The 21,370-nt window shown below is 42.1% G+C and overlaps 2 protein-coding genes across 4 annotated transcripts; one reads left to right on the top strand and one right to left on the bottom strand.

The window, feature by feature from the left end:
- Positions 1 to 50: 50 nt before the first annotated feature.
- On the bottom strand, positions 51 to 10,548 carry u2surp (U2 snRNP-associated SURP domain containing). Of its 3 annotated transcripts, XM_071516923.1 has the most exons (26): positions 10,500 to 10,548; positions 9,566 to 9,664; positions 9,315 to 9,429; positions 8,353 to 8,477; positions 8,178 to 8,248; positions 7,716 to 7,804; positions 7,533 to 7,568; positions 7,332 to 7,414; positions 6,981 to 7,146; positions 6,651 to 6,862; positions 6,197 to 6,240; positions 4,652 to 4,756; positions 4,474 to 4,540; positions 4,163 to 4,326; positions 3,859 to 4,021; positions 3,661 to 3,740; positions 3,475 to 3,562; positions 3,221 to 3,358; positions 2,929 to 3,118; positions 2,721 to 2,801; positions 2,528 to 2,579; positions 2,273 to 2,420; positions 2,006 to 2,116; positions 1,792 to 1,919; positions 1,454 to 1,639; positions 51 to 556 (listed from the first exon to the last, which is right to left on the bottom strand). In XM_071516923.1, exons 1-26 carry the CDS (start codon positions 10,542 to 10,544, stop codon positions 418 to 420), a joined length of 2,925 nt encoding a protein of 974 aa, XP_071373024.1. In that variant the 5' UTR covers positions 10,545 to 10,548; the 3' UTR covers positions 51 to 417. The 3 variants fall into 3 exon arrangements, with proteins under 3 accessions (XP_071373024.1, XP_071373025.1, XP_071373027.1); XM_071516924.1 differs by lacking the exon at positions 7,533 to 7,568 and having other exon boundaries at positions 1,454 to 1,663; XM_071516926.1 differs by lacking the exons at positions 6,197 to 6,240; positions 6,981 to 7,146; positions 7,332 to 7,414; ... (5 more) ...; positions 9,566 to 9,664; positions 10,500 to 10,548 and having other exon boundaries at positions 2,929 to 3,103; positions 6,651 to 6,846.
- Positions 10,549 to 11,965: 1,417 nt separating this feature from the next.
- Positions 11,966 to 21,187, top strand: pcolce2b (procollagen C-endopeptidase enhancer 2b). Its single transcript, XM_071516934.1, has 9 exons — positions 11,966 to 12,099; positions 12,403 to 12,511; positions 13,011 to 13,266; positions 14,718 to 14,842; positions 15,356 to 15,492; positions 15,624 to 15,787; positions 17,262 to 17,345; positions 19,346 to 19,513; positions 19,920 to 21,187. Exons 1-9 carry the CDS (start codon positions 11,966 to 11,968, stop codon positions 20,048 to 20,050), a joined length of 1,308 nt encoding a protein of 435 aa, XP_071373035.1. The 3' UTR covers positions 20,051 to 21,187.
- The last annotated feature ends 183 nt before the right edge of the window (positions 21,188 to 21,370 follow it).

The following is a 21,370-nucleotide window of genomic DNA, read 5'->3' as shown; positions in this document are numbered from 1 at the left end:
TCACCAGATAATCTGTTTTGAAAAAAAAAAAAGCCACTAGTTTATTAGGAATTCTTTTTTAATGTGAACTACAAAAACAGAAAATGACAGCATGAATATAAGACTAGAGTCATCACACTCTGTTCGGGTGTGGTCTACCACATGGATGAATTCCATTGGGCGGTGGTGGGGAGTAGGGACACACAAGCGCATTTTTTTTTTACAATATAAAACAGCAACAGCCCAATCCATTTGATACACAACTTGGCAACCCGTGCAACAATCACCTCTCTTGTTTGTCTTTACATGAAAATTTGGGCAGGGATCTCGAACCGCCAACTCAGTCAATCTTTTATACAACAAGGCGCAGAGAGGGAGAGAATGGGGAGGGAGGAGAATAGGCTGGTCTGGAGGTTGGAGGTTGGGGGAGAGGATATGTCAGTGTTTGCTCTTCTTTGATTTCTTGTGGGACCGGTGAGGGGACCTAGATTTGGAGCGGGACTTCTTAGCTGATTTCTTGGGCGTCCTGGAGCGTGACCTCCTGGACCGTTTGGGTGTGCGGGGCGATGAGGGAGATCTGGAACGACAAACATAAGAAATTTTGGTTCAACTCAATTTACCCCACTGCAGTAAACAAAACCACTACTTCTATGGTGAAAAGTAGGGCTGGGAACCGAGGCCTGGATCCAATGAGAAACAACTTACAATGTTTCCCAAACCAACCGCATCAAAACGCATTTGCCTTATTGATTCCCCTTTTTTCCTACTCTTTTACAATGAATGCACAATTTTTTATGCACTACTAAATTGTCTTGCTCTCCATCTCTTCTTGTGTGTGTGTGTGTGTGTGTGTGAGCAACTGCAAGGCCTAGTGGCTCCATTTGGGAAAAGTTACCTTGTAGCTGAAGCGTGTAGCAGCAGAGCGAGCATTACAAATGTTAGAAAATATAGCCGCAAGCATTTTATGGTTTAAGCCCTAATGACTTTTAATGGTAATTTGCAGTGGAAGGAAAATAATAAATCAATAGCAAAACAATAGTGGTTCAGCCCTACAGGCTTGAACCACTAAAAGTACAGCTCCAAAATTGAGTTACACTTCCATAGCTACTAAATACATTAGTGCTGCGCACGACAAGGAAACTGCTCCCATGCTGCTGAAAACTGAACTGAACACTCGCACAAAGTGTACAATTTTGGAAGTAAAGGTGTCATATGGCAATAATAAAACAGTATCATATGAATAGCTATATTTTTATTTATTTTTATTTGGGATTGGAGCAGATTTTTAATCAGTTAACTTGGAAACTAGTATTTCCGGAGTGCTATAAGGGTAATATATGTGAGACAGGAACTGACAAGGGAATTGTTAAAAATGTTGAAAATTTTATCAGTTCCCATTCCTTGTGAAAAGAGGCCCAGGTGACAGGAGAAGTTTGCACTAGCAAGAGCTTTAATATTGGCCAGGTTATCTTACCTCTTGGAGGACTTTTTGTTGCTGGAGCGGGGGGAGTCTTTATGGGAGGAGCGTGAGGACACGTCTTTAGAGTAGGAGCGGTCGGAGCGTTCCGACCTTTCCGACCGCTCTGAGCGTGGCGATGGGGAACGACCTCGTCTGCTGCTACTCCTTGTTGGGCTGGGTGACCCACTGTGACGCCGTTTCCTATCAACCAGAGGGGAGAAACATCTGAGATAGGACATTAAATAAATCCCATGCATCATAAAGCAAAGGGAACACACTAAAATGATTTAGCACTACACCTTTACTGACAATGATAAACCTGCTACACTGAGAGCAACTAAATAGTATCTCACCTTTCTTTTCTGGTCGGTGTGTCCTCCTTTTCTTTTTCCTTCTTCAGGTCTTTCAAACGTGCCTCAGTTTTTTCCTTCTCTTTTTTCTCCCTCTCTTTCTCCCTTTCAAGTTTCTCCTTTTCTTTTTCCTGCAGTAGAGGAACACAATTAATGACACAGAGTTGAATCCTGGATTATGTATCATCTGTGGTAAAAGCAGAGCCCGGTTTAATACCTTTTGTAATAGTTTGTCCCTGTAGTGTTCCACCTGCTCCTGAATACTCTGGCCAGGCTTCTTGGGCCTTTTCCCAGACTCCAGCTCATCCTGGAACTTCATGACCTTAACCTGGGTGAAGAATAGTGAGGGAAAACAGTCAAAACAACCAATGGAAAGTGTGTAAGATGTGGGATGGGATTTGAATTTTGTTTGCATTCAAAACACCAGTTACAGATCACAATATGCTGATGTGTAGTATGGGGGAACATGGTAGTAGTAGAGTACCTCGATCTCTCTCAACTTGGTGCGTTTCTCCTCATTCATTTCTGAGATCTTAGCCTTGATGTCTGTGTCATCTCTGATGGGGTTGGAGTAACTCTGAGGATCTTCCGAGCGGGGGCTCTTGTCATCGTTGTCACTCTCCTCCTCATCCCTTCAGAGGCGGACACAAAGTTAGTGAAAAATGGATGCACCAAGGTATTTGGAGTGTAATAGAATTGACCATTATCCTCAAAACACAGAAATAAAAACACCCCTCACTTTTTTGTTTCCTCCGGCTGCTCAAATATCTCCCATTTTGAGGTGGTCACAGCTGAGGAGGAAACAGATGACAGCTGAGATTGAGCACCACACAACTGAGTACTAATAATGCATCAAATGGGGACTAATTTACCGTATGTCAGATCTTCCATACATTAAAGTTTCATAGTTTGATGCCACCTAAAAGTCTCACCTTGAGATTCTAGCTCCGCCTCATCCACTGCTTCCCATTTGGAGGGTGCTACCTTGAAGGTTGCCTCCTTGGATTGATCCACTTTAAAAGGAAAGTAAAAGGAAATTGTTGAAGTTGATTCACTATACAAGAGCCACATAGAACATTTTGTCCAAGGCCACCATTCACAACCCCTACAACACCCTATGTTAGTCTCAGCACCACTCACAGGGTACTCCATCTATGTCCTCCTCCATGGGCTTGATAGGAACACCATCTAGGTCATCCAGAGGGGCTCCGTCGATCGGGGCCCCGTCAATGGCTCCTGAGTCGATAGGCACCCCATCCACATCCTCCAGTGGAGCCCCGTCGACATACTCCCCAATGGGGGCGCCGTCAATGTCCTCTGCTGGCTCAGGCTAGGCCAAAGACAACACACAAAGATGATTCTTGCTGGGAATTTATGAAGTGATGGATTTTGAAAGCACAAAGTCGGAGACAGGAGAATTTAGGTTACTGACCTCTGGTATGATGCTAGGGGACTCCTTGTCTGCTGAGATGTTAACCAGACCCAGAAAGATGTTCTGCAGCTTGATAAGGAAAGGGTCTGGGTATACAGCCCAGTCCTCCCACGCCCGGAAACACGACATCACCCGTTGCTGCCGCACAGAAGAAAACGAGACAAGGACGGCTGAGTCACATGGGTGAGAAACTGATTGCGTGGATTATTTTGCGCATTTATTTTTCTGAGCAGGTATTGGTGGACATTTGGTACCTTAAAGTTCTCACACTGGAGGTGGCCCTGTATCGTTTTGTATGTCGCATTGAGGTCTGAGAAAATCTGGCAGAGCTTGGTCTCAAAACTGTTGAAGACAGGAGGAGAACAACAATTGTTTGCATGTCATACTATAAAACAGAAGTAGTGTATTTGGGTATGAGTCCAAGCACATAAATAACTTACTATTTTCTGTAGTAAGACGCATTGGAAACTTTGGCAGAAGAGTTGTACAGCACATCAGAAACTAGATATAACCGTGCAATCTGAAATGACAAAAAGTAAAAAATGGATTCAGTTTTACTTGAATGTTCTACCAATGAATTTGACATTCATGGAAATTCTCAGTCCTTTTCTCAACACAAAGCCAGTGTAGCGTCTTGCCTTCTTGGGGAGGGGGGTCTTGAGGATGGAGAGGGACTCTGTGATGCACTCCACAATCTCCTCAGCAGCCTCGGCGTGGCTGAGGCAGAACAGCATGGCTTCAGCTATGTCTCCCTTCCTGGGAGTCAAGCCCCGCAGAATCTCCTCTAGTTTATCCCGCTCACTGCAGGCATGAAGGGAGAGAGAGAGGAGAAGAGGGAGGGAAAAGAAGCATGTATGATGTAAGAAGCAATACATGATTACACAATTTATGGCTATATTTTTAACTGAATCTAAGCCCACAACCACAAAGGCAGTGTCTTACTCTTCTTTCAAGCAGCCTTTCTTGCTGGACTCCTCCTCTTCCTCCTCCTCTTCACCATCGTCATAAGGGCCGTGGAGGTATGGGTTGAGAGGAGGAGGACGCCACAAAGAGCCGTTCTTAAACATCCTAAAGTCATCTGTTCGCCATTTGGCCGGTGCTTCTCCCTGAGCAAGTAATAAGACATCCTTTATAATTAAGACCAAACCAAATCATGCTGGACTACGATCAAAGATCATCAACTTGCTCTTCAATTTGTCACATTTGCTATTGTAATACATGACCATAGCAAGTTTTAAGCATCAATATCACACCTGTAGTATGGAGTAGAGCTTCCATCGGTAGTATACATGTGCTGGGCTCTGGTTCTCAAATAGAAACCTGGAACAAAAGGATCAAGCATCAAAACTCTGCAAAAAAAAAAACCCGCTAGATAACCAAAATAATGATGAAAGATTATTTATTACTTAGGCTATATGCATTTACACTCACCTGTACATGGGATTGTTGATTTCTCTGTTCATAATCATGGCTTCAAACATTGGGCCCTCACGCACCACAAACTCGATCATTCGGTGGATGAGAGAGAGCAAATTCCTATAAGAAAGACACAGTTAAAGCAAACGGATTCAGAGTGGCCAGATTCTTGACCATATGCAAAGCCTGTCTGCTAACCTTGACTATGCCTCTGGGCCTATGTAGACACAGAACATGAATATGTGTATGTTGTCTATATGTGTATAAATGCAGCCAAAAATCAATACTTTCAAAATGTGAACTGATCATATTACAGTAAAACATTCATTCAATTAAAAAAACTGCTAACGACAAAAATTAAGACTGGAAATTGGATGTAAACTCTGTTTGTAAAAGATTATCATCAAGTTCATGCCCGCGTACTTTAGGGACACCAGTGCAACTGGTTTTAATGACGTTGCACTGCGTGGACCCTTTCATATACATCTACTTCCTAGATTCAATTTGTACAGAATGGGGAACAGTGAAGCTGAAAGATGGGAAAATAGGAGTGGGACATTGCAGAGACACTGTATTAACCTGACAAAGTCTGTCAATACAGTAACTTTCAACACCCATTCTCAACTCCTAACTAATGTGTGAAGTGAAGTAAGGAAGAACCAAAGCAGTATAGGATTGTTGGCCTAAATAGGCTAAATAGGATATCTACTGGTGGATATCTATTGGTCATGACTGAATACAGTGCAAATGGGATGACTAGTGTTCCGCAGAGAATTTGAGAAATAAGGTTGGGGAGCTATATGGTGCAGGTTGGATATAATTAGCCTAAAGTGGCCAACAAAACAAAGGATGTCTTTCATTTGACAACACAGATCACATTTACTTGTATTGGAGCCGATCGTACCAATGGCGGGGTAAAATTCTGTATACTTTCCCAATCCATCCCATGATGCTTTTCAGGTCCCTCGCTGCTGCAGACAGTTCAACTTGTGCTGCTCACCAAGGCCAATGTCAAAGGTCGTATAGACTAATAATGGGAAGTTTGGATTTGTTGGCAGGGGCCAGATTTACTGAGTCCCTGACAGAGTGACAGAGGCCAAGGGGGAAGACAGTCTGAATGAGCAATGGTCAGAAAGCAGGACTTGACAGCTAGGGATCTAGAGTCAGCAGGCTATGTATGTGGAAGAGAACCATGTCACTGAAGTTAAGCTATAACATGAAAACTAAATGTTGATGTATGGAGTGGTACTGAGACGTAGAAAACTCATGATCTATGTTTCTAAAGAGCACATAAAATAAGAACTATGATGATGTTTTACTAGATATTTATGTTTATATGAGCGTTTGTTAAGTGTGACAGAGCTAAGTGCATAACAATCTGATGTCAGTATTATTCTATGTACTAACATGGAGACATTGTACAGTTGCCTCAACCATTGCTCACCCATACTGACCAGCCCCCTGTAGCATGCGTGATCCAATTGATCAAACTTTTAGCTTCATTATGGGATGTTTTTTTTCTAAGTTTTTACACCAATTAAAAAAAAGAAAAACATGTACCTTTCTGTTGGGATAACCACTTTGACTATGGCTTGCGACAGAGTCTGTATATGAAGTCACATCAGATAATAAACATAGAATATGTGAGTATTGTTAAAAGGCAACAGGTGAAAAATATAAAAAATGCATTTAAAACTGCAAATAGACAACAACTTTCCTTTACTGCTGTCAGTTTTATAATAGGCCAAACACCCCTGACACTGTATTCATTAACACCTCTCTGTAACGCTAAGTATTTCCCACACACTAACATTTCATTCTACCCACCCTTTGATATACAATGCAAAACTAGTCTAGTTCAGTCAACATGACAAAAGCTACCACTCACAGAGACTAGACTAAAACCTTGACCGACTGCTTATGATTGAATATGAAGGCTAACATCTTACCAGCAGCATTTACAAAACACTGGCATAAACCCCTGAGAAAATCCTAGGCTGACATGATGAGTTACCTTGTCAAACTCCTCCTTGTTTTTGGGCGGAGGAAGCAGGGCAGCATTGGGGTTCTTCAGCCTCTCACGGGGCTGGGCGTTGAAGGGCAGGCCAGAGGGAGGTGGGGGGAGTGTGTGCTCCATCATGGAAGGAGGGATGTAGATGGGGTGGGGAGGAATGGGCACACCTTTGCCCCATCCCAGCTTCATCTCAAAGTTCATTATCATCTTTCCTGCAGTCAGCACAGAAACAAAAACCCTTCATTTAGAAACATACAACAGCTGGGGGGTCCAGTTTCACCACCATTCTCTAATAAATTAATTAAATGTTGAGAAATCTAACTTTTGTACCATTTAGGTTCTTGAGTGCTCGCTCAGCATCCCTCCTGTTCATGAAGGCCACAAAGCCACAGTTCCTCTCCCGAGCCCTCTCCTCGTCCGTCCTCGGCCACATGATCTTCACACTGGCCAGCGGGCCATAGCGGCCAAACTCTTGACACAGCATCTCCTCATTCATCTACAGAACAACAGTGACAGGAAGACATGGAGAAAATGGTTACTTAAGGTGCACTGAGATTAGCATCATTACTACAAAAGGCAGCCACCTGAAATCAGGGACAGTAAATTGACAATTTCTACAATTTTGTGTTTTCTAGTGTCTTTCTTTTCCACTGCAAATTGTGTTTGGACACACAAGTTCACCTGTGGATTGATGTTTCCAAGATACAAGTTAGTAGTGGATGGGTCTCCAACATCATGGGAACCTGGTGCCGAATCATCCAAAACTGCAGAGACAGAGAAGAGAGGAGACTTTCCTTCACGCTGCCTGACAGGACCACATGTTTTCTTTTTCACATTTGCAAGATGAAGATGTTCAAAGCCACCATATTAAGTCGCAATTACCACTGGACGGACGGTTTCTTCTTGAAGAACCATCCGCTAAAAGAAGCAGAAAAGCAGTATAAATTTTGTTTCTGGGCAAAATTGACAAAAAGGGGATGGGGGCAAAGCAAGGCGTGCGGGACAGGGCCATTTCAGAGCCAGTTAGTACATAGTTTGATCGTCATGCAGCTTGCAGACACTTACATGAGCGTCTTCCATCCATGCCAGAGAGAGGTTCAAAACGACTAACACGTCCTTTCATCTTGTGTCTTTCATCCCTTTCCTCCTGTATTCTGTAAGAGACAGCATATTATACAATATATATGCAAAAATAATATTTGTTCACAGGTGGCACATACCACCTGTGAACAAATCATTTATTATTTCAACCTTTATTTAACCTCTATTTATTATTTATTTATTGACTGAGCACACTTGCTCATTTCTGCTTCACATTTACACAGTTTCACAAATTCACACCTGGGAGCTGCCCAGTACAACCACAGTCTTTTAACTGTTGGCCACTGAGCAGCTCCACTAGAGGGGGGTGTCATTCATTCACTTTTCCCACTCACTCCTGGGAGTGGGTGGCGTTTCTCTAACCTCCAAGCTACCGCCGACCCCAAACAAATAAAAGTGGTTAAAGATTTATGTGCCAATGCTTACTGTTTAAGTTCTTCTTTGAAGAGCTCCAAGTTACTCTTCTTCTTTTCCTTTTCATTACTTTTCTTCAGAGGCTGAAATACAAGCATGAGAAGTGTGAAAAAAGTGAAGTGAAGGGCATGGAATTACTTACTTTAGTAACAAGAAAAGGCTGCTTGTGGATAGTTATGGTACGTACATGTCTTTTGTCCAATGCTAAAAACTGGGGAGGGGTTTCCAATGGCAAGAAGCTTTTTGTTTGTGTTTCAAACCGTGACTTAGGCTTGTACAGCTTCCCCCTCTTCTCATCAGCAGCAGCTTCCTCTGGAAGAAGACACAGTGGGTCAGTTCCAAATTTCAATGCAATCACATTAGTATTTCACGTTTTCAGGTCCAAGGTAGGCTTGGGCAGTATCCATATTTTCACACCGACCTTGAAATACACTGCAGTGTGGGGTATACTGTTTTTTTAATAAAGTATATGAACAACATCATTACCAGCTTCTGCGTTCACTGGACACGTTACACCACACAGTGGCAGCATTCATTGACTCACACTGCATTGTGCATGTGTGGAGGGGCACATGTAATTCCTTAATTTAACAATGCTTCTATCTTATCAAACAGAAATTGATGTATTATTGATAATGTATGCTAAATAATTTGACAGTCTATGGTTACGTCAAGACAACAGAAACCAGTATCAATGCCAAAACGTAAACAAACTGTCTTGTTTTGGAACGTATATTAACAGCTGATACAAATGTTGTGGCAACAGTAGGCCTATATTAAATTACAAACAAATTATAACATAAGTTAGTCTATTTAACTAATTTCTTTCTCACCTGCCAGCCATCCATCTGCTATTAGCCAATCCGCACATCACTAATGCACAGCTTTTTTTCCACTCACTCTCAGTGGGAGTAGGCCTATGATGCCTTAACACATGCAAGGATGCACATGTGCATGTTTAAAGGGAAAATGGGGCATGTAACAGTATGACATGTGGAAAAGTTACACCCCGGTGTCAATTCCACACGCCCATATACGGTATTTCCTCCACCCAAGCCAGTGCGAGGAGATTGTACGCTGTACTCGTACCTTAATAATTAATCTATTCTACTTGGCGAAAACATGACCTAAGTATTTGAACTCCTTTACCTTTTGTTGCATTAGCAATACCACCACGGACAAAGGCCTTGACCTTGCCCTCCCCTCCTCCCTCAAAGGCAGCAAGGAACTCCTCATAAATCTCTGCTGCTGCCCGCTCATCCTCCTGAAAACAAAACCAGTATCAAAGTTGAAAAATATTTTTTTTCAAATAAATGAAGTAGCATGTAATAATTACTGGCTACCACAGATTATATAGAATTCTTCTCTGAGTATCTAAATAAATAGCCCCCACTACTTACTTTTTTCTTAATTTCATCTTGTTCCTTTTTGCTCAGGGTTCTCTTTGCAACTGCCATTTTGCCAATGCTGAAAGACTTCAGTTTGCTCTCAAGCAGCGCCTGCAGATGTAAACAAAGCATGGTTGGACTACAACAGATACTACCTCAGACAGCTACGGCACTTAACACTAAGATTGTACGACCAGAATACATCCATTTATCACCCAGATTCCCACTGACACAATTAGTGTTTTAAACTATACGTATTATTACTGTGACAGCTCACATGCTGATAGGCACTCTAGTCGGGCGTGTTAGCCAGTAAACGTAACACCAGATAACCTGTAAACTAGGTCATGTCCACTCATAGTTAGCCACAGTTGCACAACCTCTGCGCAATCGCACCGTGCAATTACAGCAAATTTCATGTTTGTAGCTAGACTACAGAAGCTCAATCGAACGAAATTAGTAAAAGGCCTAGCTAGCTGCTGTTTGCTGCAGCGCTCTCGGTTGAAAGCAATGGGCGGCGAATGACTGTTGCGGGCAACTAACGCTGAGATATCCTTAGGCCAAAGTTACACAAAACTTGACTTTATTATATCTAAAATGAAACAAATATTCACCAAACTTCATTCTTCAGAGTAGCTATAGAAGTTTTAGCTTGCTAGTTGTGCCAACAATACCTAGATCAACTGAAAGACTGGGCCTGGCCTTGCTTGTTGTGGTTGCTACATTGTTAGCTCGGCTTAGCTAAACTAGCTAGTGTGGCTGGGCAGCCAAAGGTTAGCGCGTCTGCCAACTAGCTAGCTAACAACGTTGCGTACACTCGCTACTCTTAGCTCTTGCAAGCTACAAAGGCGTAAATAGTCACGGTTGTTAGGGCCCACTAATAACGACATTGAGTTTATTTCAGTAGATGATATCTAGGTAACTACAATGCGAAAGATAAATTCACCTTAGCGCTAGCTTTTTGAGAGCCAGCAGACGTTCGGTCCGCCATCTTTAGTTGCACTAGAATACAATCGATCACCGATTACAAGATAACGACGATTGTGAATATGTAGGCAAAATAGTCAAACGCGAATTCATCGATGGTAAAACATTAATTTTGATTTAGCGCCACTAAATGCAATCATGTTTATAATGTGTAATAGAATTATGTTTCAACTCAGCAATTACGTTGGGGGACGAAATGAGAAATAGAGAGGCCTCCTTAGACAACGTAACGTTAGTATCTCAACTGGTGGATTTGTCCCATCAACCTCCCACTTGACCAGCCTACTTTGTTCCTCGATAGTCTGTTTTTTTATTGAAATGTTTCAACAAGGGTAGTAAGGTTGTGGTCATGAATTGCGACTTAGACCTGGATTTGAGCGGGGCATGGCGGGACACATGTCCTGGGGCCCAAGACCACCCAATTTGCGAGATCTCATTAATTTAATTTGCTCTATTTGCCCATGACAATACTTTTGTAATGCTGTGAGCTAACCCTTATACTTCCATCCTACTATAATGATTTTTTATCCCACTGCCTGCCAGTAAAGCAACTGGAAACACTACTTAGCTACTGGGGTTGGGTGGAAGGATCATATTGCATCAATCTAGCGCCTGGTCCATTAAAACTGCTATAGGCCTGTTACCTGCTACAGTATGAATACAATTAGTGTCACATTTAACTCAATCCATAGGCTAATGCAAGGTCAGCATCTGCATTGGCTATCTGGCCGGTAATTTATTGGTATTAAGAATGATAATGTATTTTTAGGTAATTCTTACTAAATAACCAGTAATCTCTCTCATATCCTGTTAAGTCCAGCAGGTGGTGCCATCTCTCTCTCTCTCTCTCTCTCGCTCTTTCTCGCTCTCTCTCTCTCGACTGTGCATATCATTCTGACAAGCCTCAGCCTATGGCGATTTGATAAACCAATTTTAAATGGGCCCGCAGCCTACATGGGTGTAAAATTTACATTCCTGCTGAAAGTCCGTCCTCTATCACTTAACATCTGGTCAACAACTTTTCCACATTTCAACAGCTTATTGAGATGAAACGCAAATATTTATTGACTGCTTTCTGTAGTTAATCTATATGGGTATTTATAATATGCTCATGGTCCATACTGAGCCATGTAGGCAGGCTTCAGTGCCAATAATATTCATCATAGACTATCAAGTCAAGTTTATTCATGCCGCCTCCTTGCAGGTTTTCAGGCCAGGTGCTGTATGAAACTAATGCGAGACCTCACACCCCTCCAGTGCGTCTTTTATCGCAGGTTTTTTGGGGAAAAAAAAGCAGCTGCCTGTGCTCCGTCCCTCCTACCACGCAGAACAAACGCTATATTCATCTGCTCCAGCTTGCAGTTGCTGAAACTCCCTCCAGGAACTTCTGGGTACTTTTCCCCACCGTTTGAGCTGCTGAACACAATGTCATTCATGCCACGGGGCGAAAACAAGCGAGGCGCCTGGTCCGTTAACCCAACAATGTGGAGAGTATGCAGTCTTTTTTGCGCATGGAGTCTACTGTTCTTGACAGAGGTCTGCGCGCAGTCTCAACGGAGGTACACCTTTATTCACATTTTCTAATCTGTGCAAATTCTTTTAAGAGCTTTAGGCTATCAGTGAGCAAGGTGCCATAGATCCCATATAGCAGCAGCGTCAGTGAACTGGAGAGTTATTTAGAGGAATCTGCAGTCTGCGCTGCTTCCAGTCAAGACACATGGCGCATTGGCGAGGAATTAAAAAAAAAAAAAAAATCTGAGCTAAATCAACCACAGGCTGTCGTTAACGTTTATATGTTTAATGTTTAACACATCATCATAATCTGAAATTTAGAAAATAGAAAACATTCTTTCCCCCCCTAGACCAACGTTCACGTGCGGTGGAAATATCACAGGGGATTCTGGAGTAATCGGGAGCCAGGGGTACCCAGGAGTGTACCCCCCAAATACCAAATGTGTGTGGAGAATCACAGTGAGTCCAACTTACTATTCCACTGTTTTGGATACTGTGATGACATGCTTAGGCCACTCATTTAGAAAAACAACAACAACAAAGTCATTTTCTTATTTTAAAAGACATGAAACATGACGCGTTTTTTTATTGCATGATAGCCTACACTCCTCCACTAATCACAAACTCCTAATTTCATCCTCTGGAATTTGTATACTGGCCACACAGTCACCCTCAGGCAGTTTTTGCTGCATTACATTACATTTAAACAGTCGAGCTGATGGTATAGCTGGAACAGGTTATTGAAAATTTATAGGCTACTCCACATGAGTCAGGCTTGCTGTTATATCTCTGCGATAAAACCTGGAGAAAAAAAAAGTGTGTTAAACCCATTGAATTAACAGTATTCAGATAGACTATTATAATAATTCCATATCTGTTAACTTATGGCATGTTGGATTACTCCTTAGTAATAAAGTTAAATTGACCTTAATGTCCTGTTTGTGGATTCCCTCCCCAGGTCCCTGAGGGCAAAGTAGTGGTCCTGTCATTCCGCTTTATTGACCTGGAGAGTGACAACCTGTGCCGCTATGACTATGTGGATGTTTACAGCGGCCATGTCAATGGGCAGAGACTCGGTCGCTTCTGTGGGACATTCAGGCCAGGAGCCTTGGTTTCCACGGGCAACAAGATGCTCCTACAGATGGTGTCCGATGCCAACACCGCTGGGAGTGGCTTCCTGGCAGTCTTCTCTGCTGCTCACCCACATGAGAGAGGTAGGCACTTAGCTCAGCAGCACAGGTGGAGAACATGGGAGAATGGCTGTAGCCTGCTAACTCTCATCTTGTTGTCCTGCACATGGGTGCCAAGGATGTAATAGACTTCGGATCGCAGCTGTGTTCAGTATATCTTGCCTCTACCCAAGCATGCCATGGGGGATCGAGTCTCAGTCATGACTTCACCCCATAAAGGAATCTGATACAGGCCTGGGAGTGTGTCTGCTGGGGCAGAGGGTCAGTCTGTAATGAGCAAATTAACACGGCTGTTAAACATGAGCTGCTCCAGTGAGGTCATAGCATGTTACCATAATGCCCAGATGGAGTGAGGAGAACTTTATATCCTACTGCAGAGTTCAGCTTTTGCACAATACCATACAAAAACAAAAGGGAGTCCAGTTTTGTTTCTGCTCAGTAAAAGGCAGTGACCTTTAGGGCTTTCAGTTATGCCAGACGGAACTATTGGTTTCAGGCTCCAGGATCTGAACAAAAAAAAAAAATCTCAACACTTCTCACAGTATGATGTGGAATTTCTCACAGCCGTTTTTTTGGAGCACTGCAGTAGATTGGACAGGTCAGCAGTATCACTCAGAGTTGAACCAGCCTTTTCCTCTTGCTGGGAATTGAGAAGTCTTGCCCACTATTTCTGTGGAATTTTAATGGCTGGTTGTCTGAGGAGTGACCTTCCTATCTGTACCCAAGGAGCTGACAGCTGTAATGGGCCATGTCTATTAACCAGCCTGCCTGGCTCTCACACAACAGATGGTAGCAGATAGACTGTTGCCATACTGTCCCTGAGAGTTGTCAAAACTGCACAGCACAACAACCCCTCCATTTGTTAACTATTTTTGCCACTGTGCTAAACTGTGCTTGTCCGTTAGGCGTGCTGGAGAGCAAACATCAATCTAAGTGTATGTTACAAAGAAAAAGCAAAATGTTTTTTAAGAGATTCCAGCTCTTGACAGTCCAAACAGCTTGTGCGGTTAACGAATTGATGTTTCTCAGATGCTTGATGGCATTAGAGGCATGTGGTATCTTTTTACACAGCTCACTGGACAGCACCAAAGAGAGACTGACTCCTTAGGGTGCTCATAATCACAAAGAAGGCAGCGAGAGTGCTGATTAAACTAGACAACTGGTTAATTACAGGATCATGTCATGCACACACCATTCCTGCCTTTAAAATTATGGTGAAATACTTCAAGGAACAGGAAATATAGTCATGTTGAATAAAATATTTTGTCCAATATGCAACTTGACTTTTAGACCAAGCACTAAAATATCTTGTTTAGGAGGCTGCCTGAAACACTATTCCCTGTATTGAAAAACTGCAGCATCTTGCAATTTGGACATTGCCGTTATTGATATTGTAGTAATGATATTTTATTGATTAACTGTGCAGTCGTAGTCTTGATCATGATCCAAGACTAAGTTCCTTCGATACACTGCAGGCGAACAGTACTGTGGAGGCCGCCTGGACAAGCCCTCAGGTTCCTTCAAAACCCCCAACTGGCCTGAGAAGGACTATCCAGCCGGGGTCACCTGCTCCTGGCACATAGTGGCACCAAAGAACCAGGTTTGACAGTTCATCTTCAAATGAATTCACCTTAACATTTTTATTAAGAGGAAGAGTTCTGTTTCAAAATGCTATTTATCTATTTTTGAGGGGAAAAAATAATTGCTCTCACAGGAATACTTATCTATTTTTGGGAAATTGGCTTTTAGGGCAACTTATGCGTTAAATGACAAGAACATAGACCACAAAATCATCCATGTGTAGATCGTTTGCTTTGATGCTCCATGCTAAGACATACATGTGTTGAGTGATAGTACATATTACTTAGGTTTGGTCTTAGGTTTTTAAGACTATGTGTTACTGGTTGAAAAAGTAGATCTAGTGGAATAAAACGTTTCAAATGTATACCAAGTTACAGTAAAAATGGCAGCTATATGTACAGTGGTTGTGGAACAAAATGACATCATCCCCCAAATTACAGGGTGTTCCTTTTAATCAAATGGCTTTGCCTGATACGGCCTATAAGCTTGTGGTTGAAGCAGGATGTACTTTGTGACTTGTCCCCTCCTGCAGATTATTGAGGTGAAGTTTGAGAAGTTTGACGTGGAAAGAGATAACTACTGCCGCTACGATCATGTCTCTATTTTCAACGGGGCAGAAATCAACGATGCCAAGAGGATTGGAAAATACTGCGGAGACAGCCCCCCAGCGTAGGTGATACCGTACTGTTGCTGCACGGTAGAGTCCACTAGAATGTTGTGTAAGACATTTTTGAGACTTTTTATTTTTTCTCTTTCTCAATTTACCCCCCACCTCTCTGTCTGTCTCTCTTCCTCTGCAGCCCCGTGTTCTCAGAGGGGAACCAGCTCCTAATCCAGTTCCTGTCAGATCTCAGTCTAACAGCAGACGGCTTCATTGGACACTACAAGTTCAGACCCAAGAAGTTCCCCACCACCACAATACCACCCACCACCACCACACAGCCCGTCACCACCCGACCCATACGTAGGTAGCAGCTTTTATCCACTCACAACCTCTGAAACACATCTAACATCTGTATTTGTTGATGTAACTATGGGACATGGTGGCTTTGGATTTCTGGACTCTGTTGCTAACATGTGGGGTTTATCTTGCACTTGAAAACACAAGGGAGGAATCAGGAATCTGCTTCCAATAGCAGATCTGGAAGAATAGGAATGAGTGAGTGAATTGTTATGATTTGAGTCCAGTGTGGAGGCAATTAGCTGGATCAGGTAGAACACCTTATCCTTATAAAGCAGCAGAGGGTATAAATTTTGGATATGGACTCTGGTTACTTGATACTTCAGACACTTGACTTGGTTTGTACGATCCACCAAGCAGTACATTTTTAATACAATATAAATATTTAAAGGGGCAATAAGTATGATTTTTACTGTCTCATTGCGCAAGATTACCATAATGTATCTGCAGGGGTTTGATATGGATGTTGATCAATATCAATGGTTAAATGATTAATTTGCCAGGTGCTGAGCTTTCTGGCTTTCAAAACTCACTGTCTGGATTTCTGGCTTTCAAAACGCACTTTCTGCCATCACAAGACATTGAAGAAGATGAAGGAATAACAGGCAAACCAGTTGGAAAAGTTAAAACTTTATTCACACAGTTCTCCTCGGTGGATCAAGTGTATTCTGAATTGAACAGTGAACCCTCACAGTTCGGGAAAGGTCTTGAATAATTAGGTATGTGTATTTGCCAAAAAGCTTGGCAAAATTATTTCAGCATGAAGTTCTGATGCAACATTCTCTCCCATACAAAGAGAGAAAAAGAGAATGGAACATACTGGAGCTAGTAAGAGTCTTATTAAAGACGCAGCCAGGAACATCACATATCCAAACATAACATATGTTCATACATTCTTGCCCACAGTTCTCTGGTGTATAGTGTACATAATACACAGTCATATAATGTGTGGGCGTGTGCACCCAGACACACACACAATCACAGGTCATCTTCATACTCAAACTCACGTTCCCACACACTTGTTTTTTCCCTTAGTCAAGCCAGGTTATTTTGGCGCCTCCCTGCCATGATGTCATACTGTGACAACGCATTCTGGTTGGCTTATCTTCCTGGACCTTTTCCTCTCCAGCAAGAATAACATTTAGACAGTCACCATGTTTTTTTTGTTTTTTTTTTAAAGTCGTGGTTCTTTCCTTTATGAACTCTTTACTATCTCTAACTCTGAAAGCAGATGTTCACCAGCCACATTGTATTGACCGCTTTCAGCAGGAGCTACACATTGTACATTATATATGAACAACTACTAGATGGTTAACAGTTTTTAAGTGGATAATGTCCCTTTTCACTTTTCAGCACATTCTTGAACCGAGAATATAAATAGACCAAAGTAGAACCAGTTGCAACCATAATATATTTGCTTGCATCACTGGCAGGCGAAATTACAGTGATTGAATGTTTTTTCTCTGTGTCTCTGCAGCTCTGAAGTACTCTGTAGCCCTGTGCCAGCAGAAATGCAAAAGACGAGGAAGTCTTGAGAGCAATTACTGCTCCAGCAATTTTGGTAAGAAAGTCCCATCAGTGCTTAGTTCAGTTGTTTCATACCACATGAATTACAGTCACTGATATGCTTCAGCTTTGCTCATGTTACTGGTTAACATATCTGCTTATACTTAGTGTTCCTCTATCGAAAAGCGCCAGGCAACAAAGACACAGTCAGGACAGAGGAGATACTCCCAAGGTTTATATCAGTAGTTCTCATCACAGCATTAGCAGCCTACTCTCCCTGACAAGTGCTTTACAGTCCTGATCATGTCACTATCTTTGCTCCTCTGATTTTTCCCTGCGCATCTCAAAGACTTCCTTGATAGTCTGTCAGGAGGTGAAGGGGTACTGTAGTACACAGTTCCCCCAGTGTAAACACACACACACACACACACACACACATACACTCAGGCTCTGACTGTAAGTAAACTGTTGGTAAATGAACGTGTTGATTCAGCCTCGGTCTCCGCTTGCTACTCTCCTGCTCTCTGATGTTTTCCTCTTGGAGATGTTTACCACATGTGTTAGACTGGCATTTCAAAGAGAGTTCACTTGGATTTGCATTAGGAACCGGGGGAAAGGCAAGCGATGTGGTGGTGTGTGTGGAAAAAGTAGCTTGTGTGATGTGGTGGCAGAGTCTGCACATAATGTGTTACATCACATTTTAATGAAGTGGCGAGACAGTGGACTGTGAGAAGATTTCGTCTAATCAACACTCTATTAGTCATTTAGCCGTTATGTAATAAATTGGTTTGATCTGTGCATGTGGAATTGTCAAAACTTTGGCAAACCCACTGGTTTATGTAACGGTAGCAGCAGTCACAATAACATTAGTGAAGCAGATAGCCCTCTGGATAGTTTCATCCCTGTCAGGAGCGGAAGCAGGCAGAATGTTGAGTCCAGACTCTCTGGTACCATCAGTGTAAAGAAACCTGTTCATACTGAATCCCACGCGGAGTATTGGCTCCCCTAGCACACTAAAACTGGCACTGCTTAATGTCTGGTCTCTGAGACTTTCATGGTCAGTGAGTCATATGCAACAACAAGCCGGATTTATTCTACCTACGGAGACCCGGTCAGACTTAACAGGAAAGACAAATCTGATTGAAACTTCACCCCTAAACTTTTTTCAACACCCACCAGGCAGAACAAGAAAGTAAGAGAGAAGATTTTTCTTGGAGATGTTTCAAATTCTGAGTATCTTGCAGTTGTTCTGAATTATAAATCTCCTCTTAGTGTTTTCCACCATCCAAAACAGAAAAATGAAATCCTAGATGAATTTGCTGAGCTGAGATCAATAATCTCTCCAGATAAGACTGTATTATAATTTCTAGTGACTTCAACATTCATATTAACTGCTCTACTAACTCTGCTGTGAAACATATCTGCATGCTAGATACCTTTGATCTCTCTCAACATGTCTCTGGGCCACACCTTGGACTCGGTTATCTCTAACGGTCTTAACATTACATTGACTGCTATCCTTGATTAGGTGCCCACATCTTAAAGCAGCACCTGTGCCCTAGATCCACTTCATATGGCCTTATTTAAATGGTTTTTAATTGAAGTACTGACAATTGTTAACACCTCCTTTCAATCTGGTGTTTTTCCCAAGTCTCTTAAAGCTGCTGTTATCGAATCATTGCTAAACCACAGGCCAATATTTAACCTTCCTTTTCTTGGCAAGAGCAATGAAAATGTTCTCCATTAGCAACTTAATGACTCTTTAATTTTAACTAATCTCTATGATAACTTCCAATCTGGTTTTCGTGCTAGCATAGAAACAGCACTTGTCAAGGTAGTCAGTGACCTTAAGAGTTAATATAAATGAAAACAAGCTTCTCTAAATCTTTTAACTAAGTTTGAATGAGAATGTGTGTGAAGTGCTGCATGCATGTGTGCATTCTCTATACGTGTATTTTCTGTATGCAATATGGATTTTTACAGCGGATTTGCAGTACTTTTGTTTTGCTTTTATTGTTGTTGACGTGTGTGTGTGTGTGTGTGTGTCTATGATAGTGATAAGCGGGACTGTCATTACCGCGGTGATGAGAGGAGGCAGCATGTACGCCACTGTCTCTATCATCAACGTGTATAAAGAAGGCAACCTGGCCATCCAGCAGGCAGGCAAGACCATGAGCACCAAGATCATCATCCTGTGCAAGAAGTGTCCGTTTATCAGACGAGGTGAGTTTTGAAATCTCTGTTGAAATCTCTCTAGAAAGTACTTTTTGATCTATGAAGCTGAAATGGCAAATTGACTGTCATTGTGTAAAAGATGATAGAAAAGTAAGCAGTTCTCGGTCGCATGTTCAGCAGACTGTTTTTGAATAACCTATGGCTCTGAGTTTGCCTCCATTGCTGTGTCAAGCTCAGCTGATAGAGCGCTCGTCCCAGAGTGTGAGGTGAGCGGCAAAACTCACTGTCCCAACAGAGTCACTGAATCATGTGTCAAATACAGAATATGTTTATATGTGCGCATATAAACATATGGCATACAGACGTGCTGTGTGGAGATGCTGATGTGTGGCCTCCCTGAATGTCTCTGCCGTTCCGCCACTGCATTCAGGCTCTTTGTGTGTGACCTCACCAGGCTTGAACTACATCTTCATGGGCCAGGTGGACGAGGAGGGCCGGGGGAAAATCGCCCCTCACCACTTCGTCATGGCCTTCAAGACCAAGAACCAGAAAGGACTCAACGTACTGAAAAACAAGCGCTGCTGAGCCCCCGGCAGCTCTGGAGATCTCCACCGGGTCGGTCCACCTGAGTCTCAGCTAGGCATGGGAAGCATTAAACAAAATAGTGATGTTCTACTCGACAATAGAAACACTAGTCGGTTAAAGAAAAGTGAACCTACATGCAGAGTTGCCATTTCCACGGTTCATCGACATCAATAAAAACAGGCAACTCACATTTTTTTGTATTTATTAAATGTACTGGGGAAAATCAAGGCATCATCCATCACCTTTGTTGTTGAGGGATTGCATGTTTTGGAATACACAATAAGATGTTAATTACTTACACTCTATCTTCTATTAGGAGACCAGTTGGTTAGTCTGTTACATAACTTTAGATGAATCGGCAGTGGAAATTAGTGAAATTTCCATCCTGTCATGCCTCTAATAGGAAGACAAAGGAGGACAGAGGAGGACAGGAGGCTGCAGGAGCCCAGAATTGGGAGCATGACGATGCACAGAGATGTGTTTCACAAACACATTTTGTAAGACAAAGATTCATCAGATTGTTTTTTAAATTTCACTGCGCATGTGACATGTCTGTTCTGACGTCCCGTTATGGCACTGTCGACTCCTCATTCTTCCCTCTAGTCTGCCTTCCAATATTTTTTTCCTTTGAGGCTGTAGAGTGCAATGTGAAGAATGAGTGGGATTTAATATTATGTAAAATACATTAAAGAGAGAGATAATCTGTTTGGCAGAATACTTAAAGTTCACGAGCCTGATCAACTTCCATTGAGGATTTGTTACAGGAAGTAAATTATGGTCAACTGATTGTTGTAGTTTTAATGACAGTGTTTATAAACTGCCTTTAATGTCCCATGTTCAATTTGAATGGACAAGACTTGGGAAGTATTTTATGTGGTGATAATAAGTGCAATAGTTAATATATAGGATTCTTTTAAAATTATTTTGTTATGCTGGTTTTATGTGCAACAAATGAGGCCCTTAGCCAAAGCTTTTTTTGTCAATGGATGCAAAGCAGCTCCATCAGCGTAGATCTATTTGTCATCTTACTTTCATTGTTTTTAAAGGCAGAGATATGAAATTAAAAATGGAAAATATTTTCATATGAAAAAGTCTGTGAATGTTATTTATATTTTATTGTTTTCATCTGCCCAAATAAAACCCAAATAACATTTTCTTTTCCCTGTTGTTTGTCTATCTTGGTACAAGAGCCTTCAACTGGAAACCAACTAATGCAACAAGGCACATTTTTGAAGTGGCCTATTGAGCATAGTCAGGCCAGTTATGCTCTATTAAGCATGAGAATGGGTCAGGTGTGTGTAATGTGACTCTCACATGGAC

The sequence above is a fragment of the Centroberyx affinis genome, unplaced genomic scaffold (genome assembly GCF_046629955.1).
Source record: "Centroberyx affinis isolate AG114_WGS23_722 - 3 ecotype Tasmania unplaced genomic scaffold, CSIRO-AGI_Caff_v1 ptg000436l_1, whole genome shotgun sequence".
In the NCBI taxonomy this organism is placed as follows: Eukaryota; Metazoa; Chordata; class Actinopteri; order Beryciformes; family Berycidae; genus Centroberyx; species Centroberyx affinis.
This window is presented reverse-complemented; position numbering and strand designations above follow the sequence as displayed.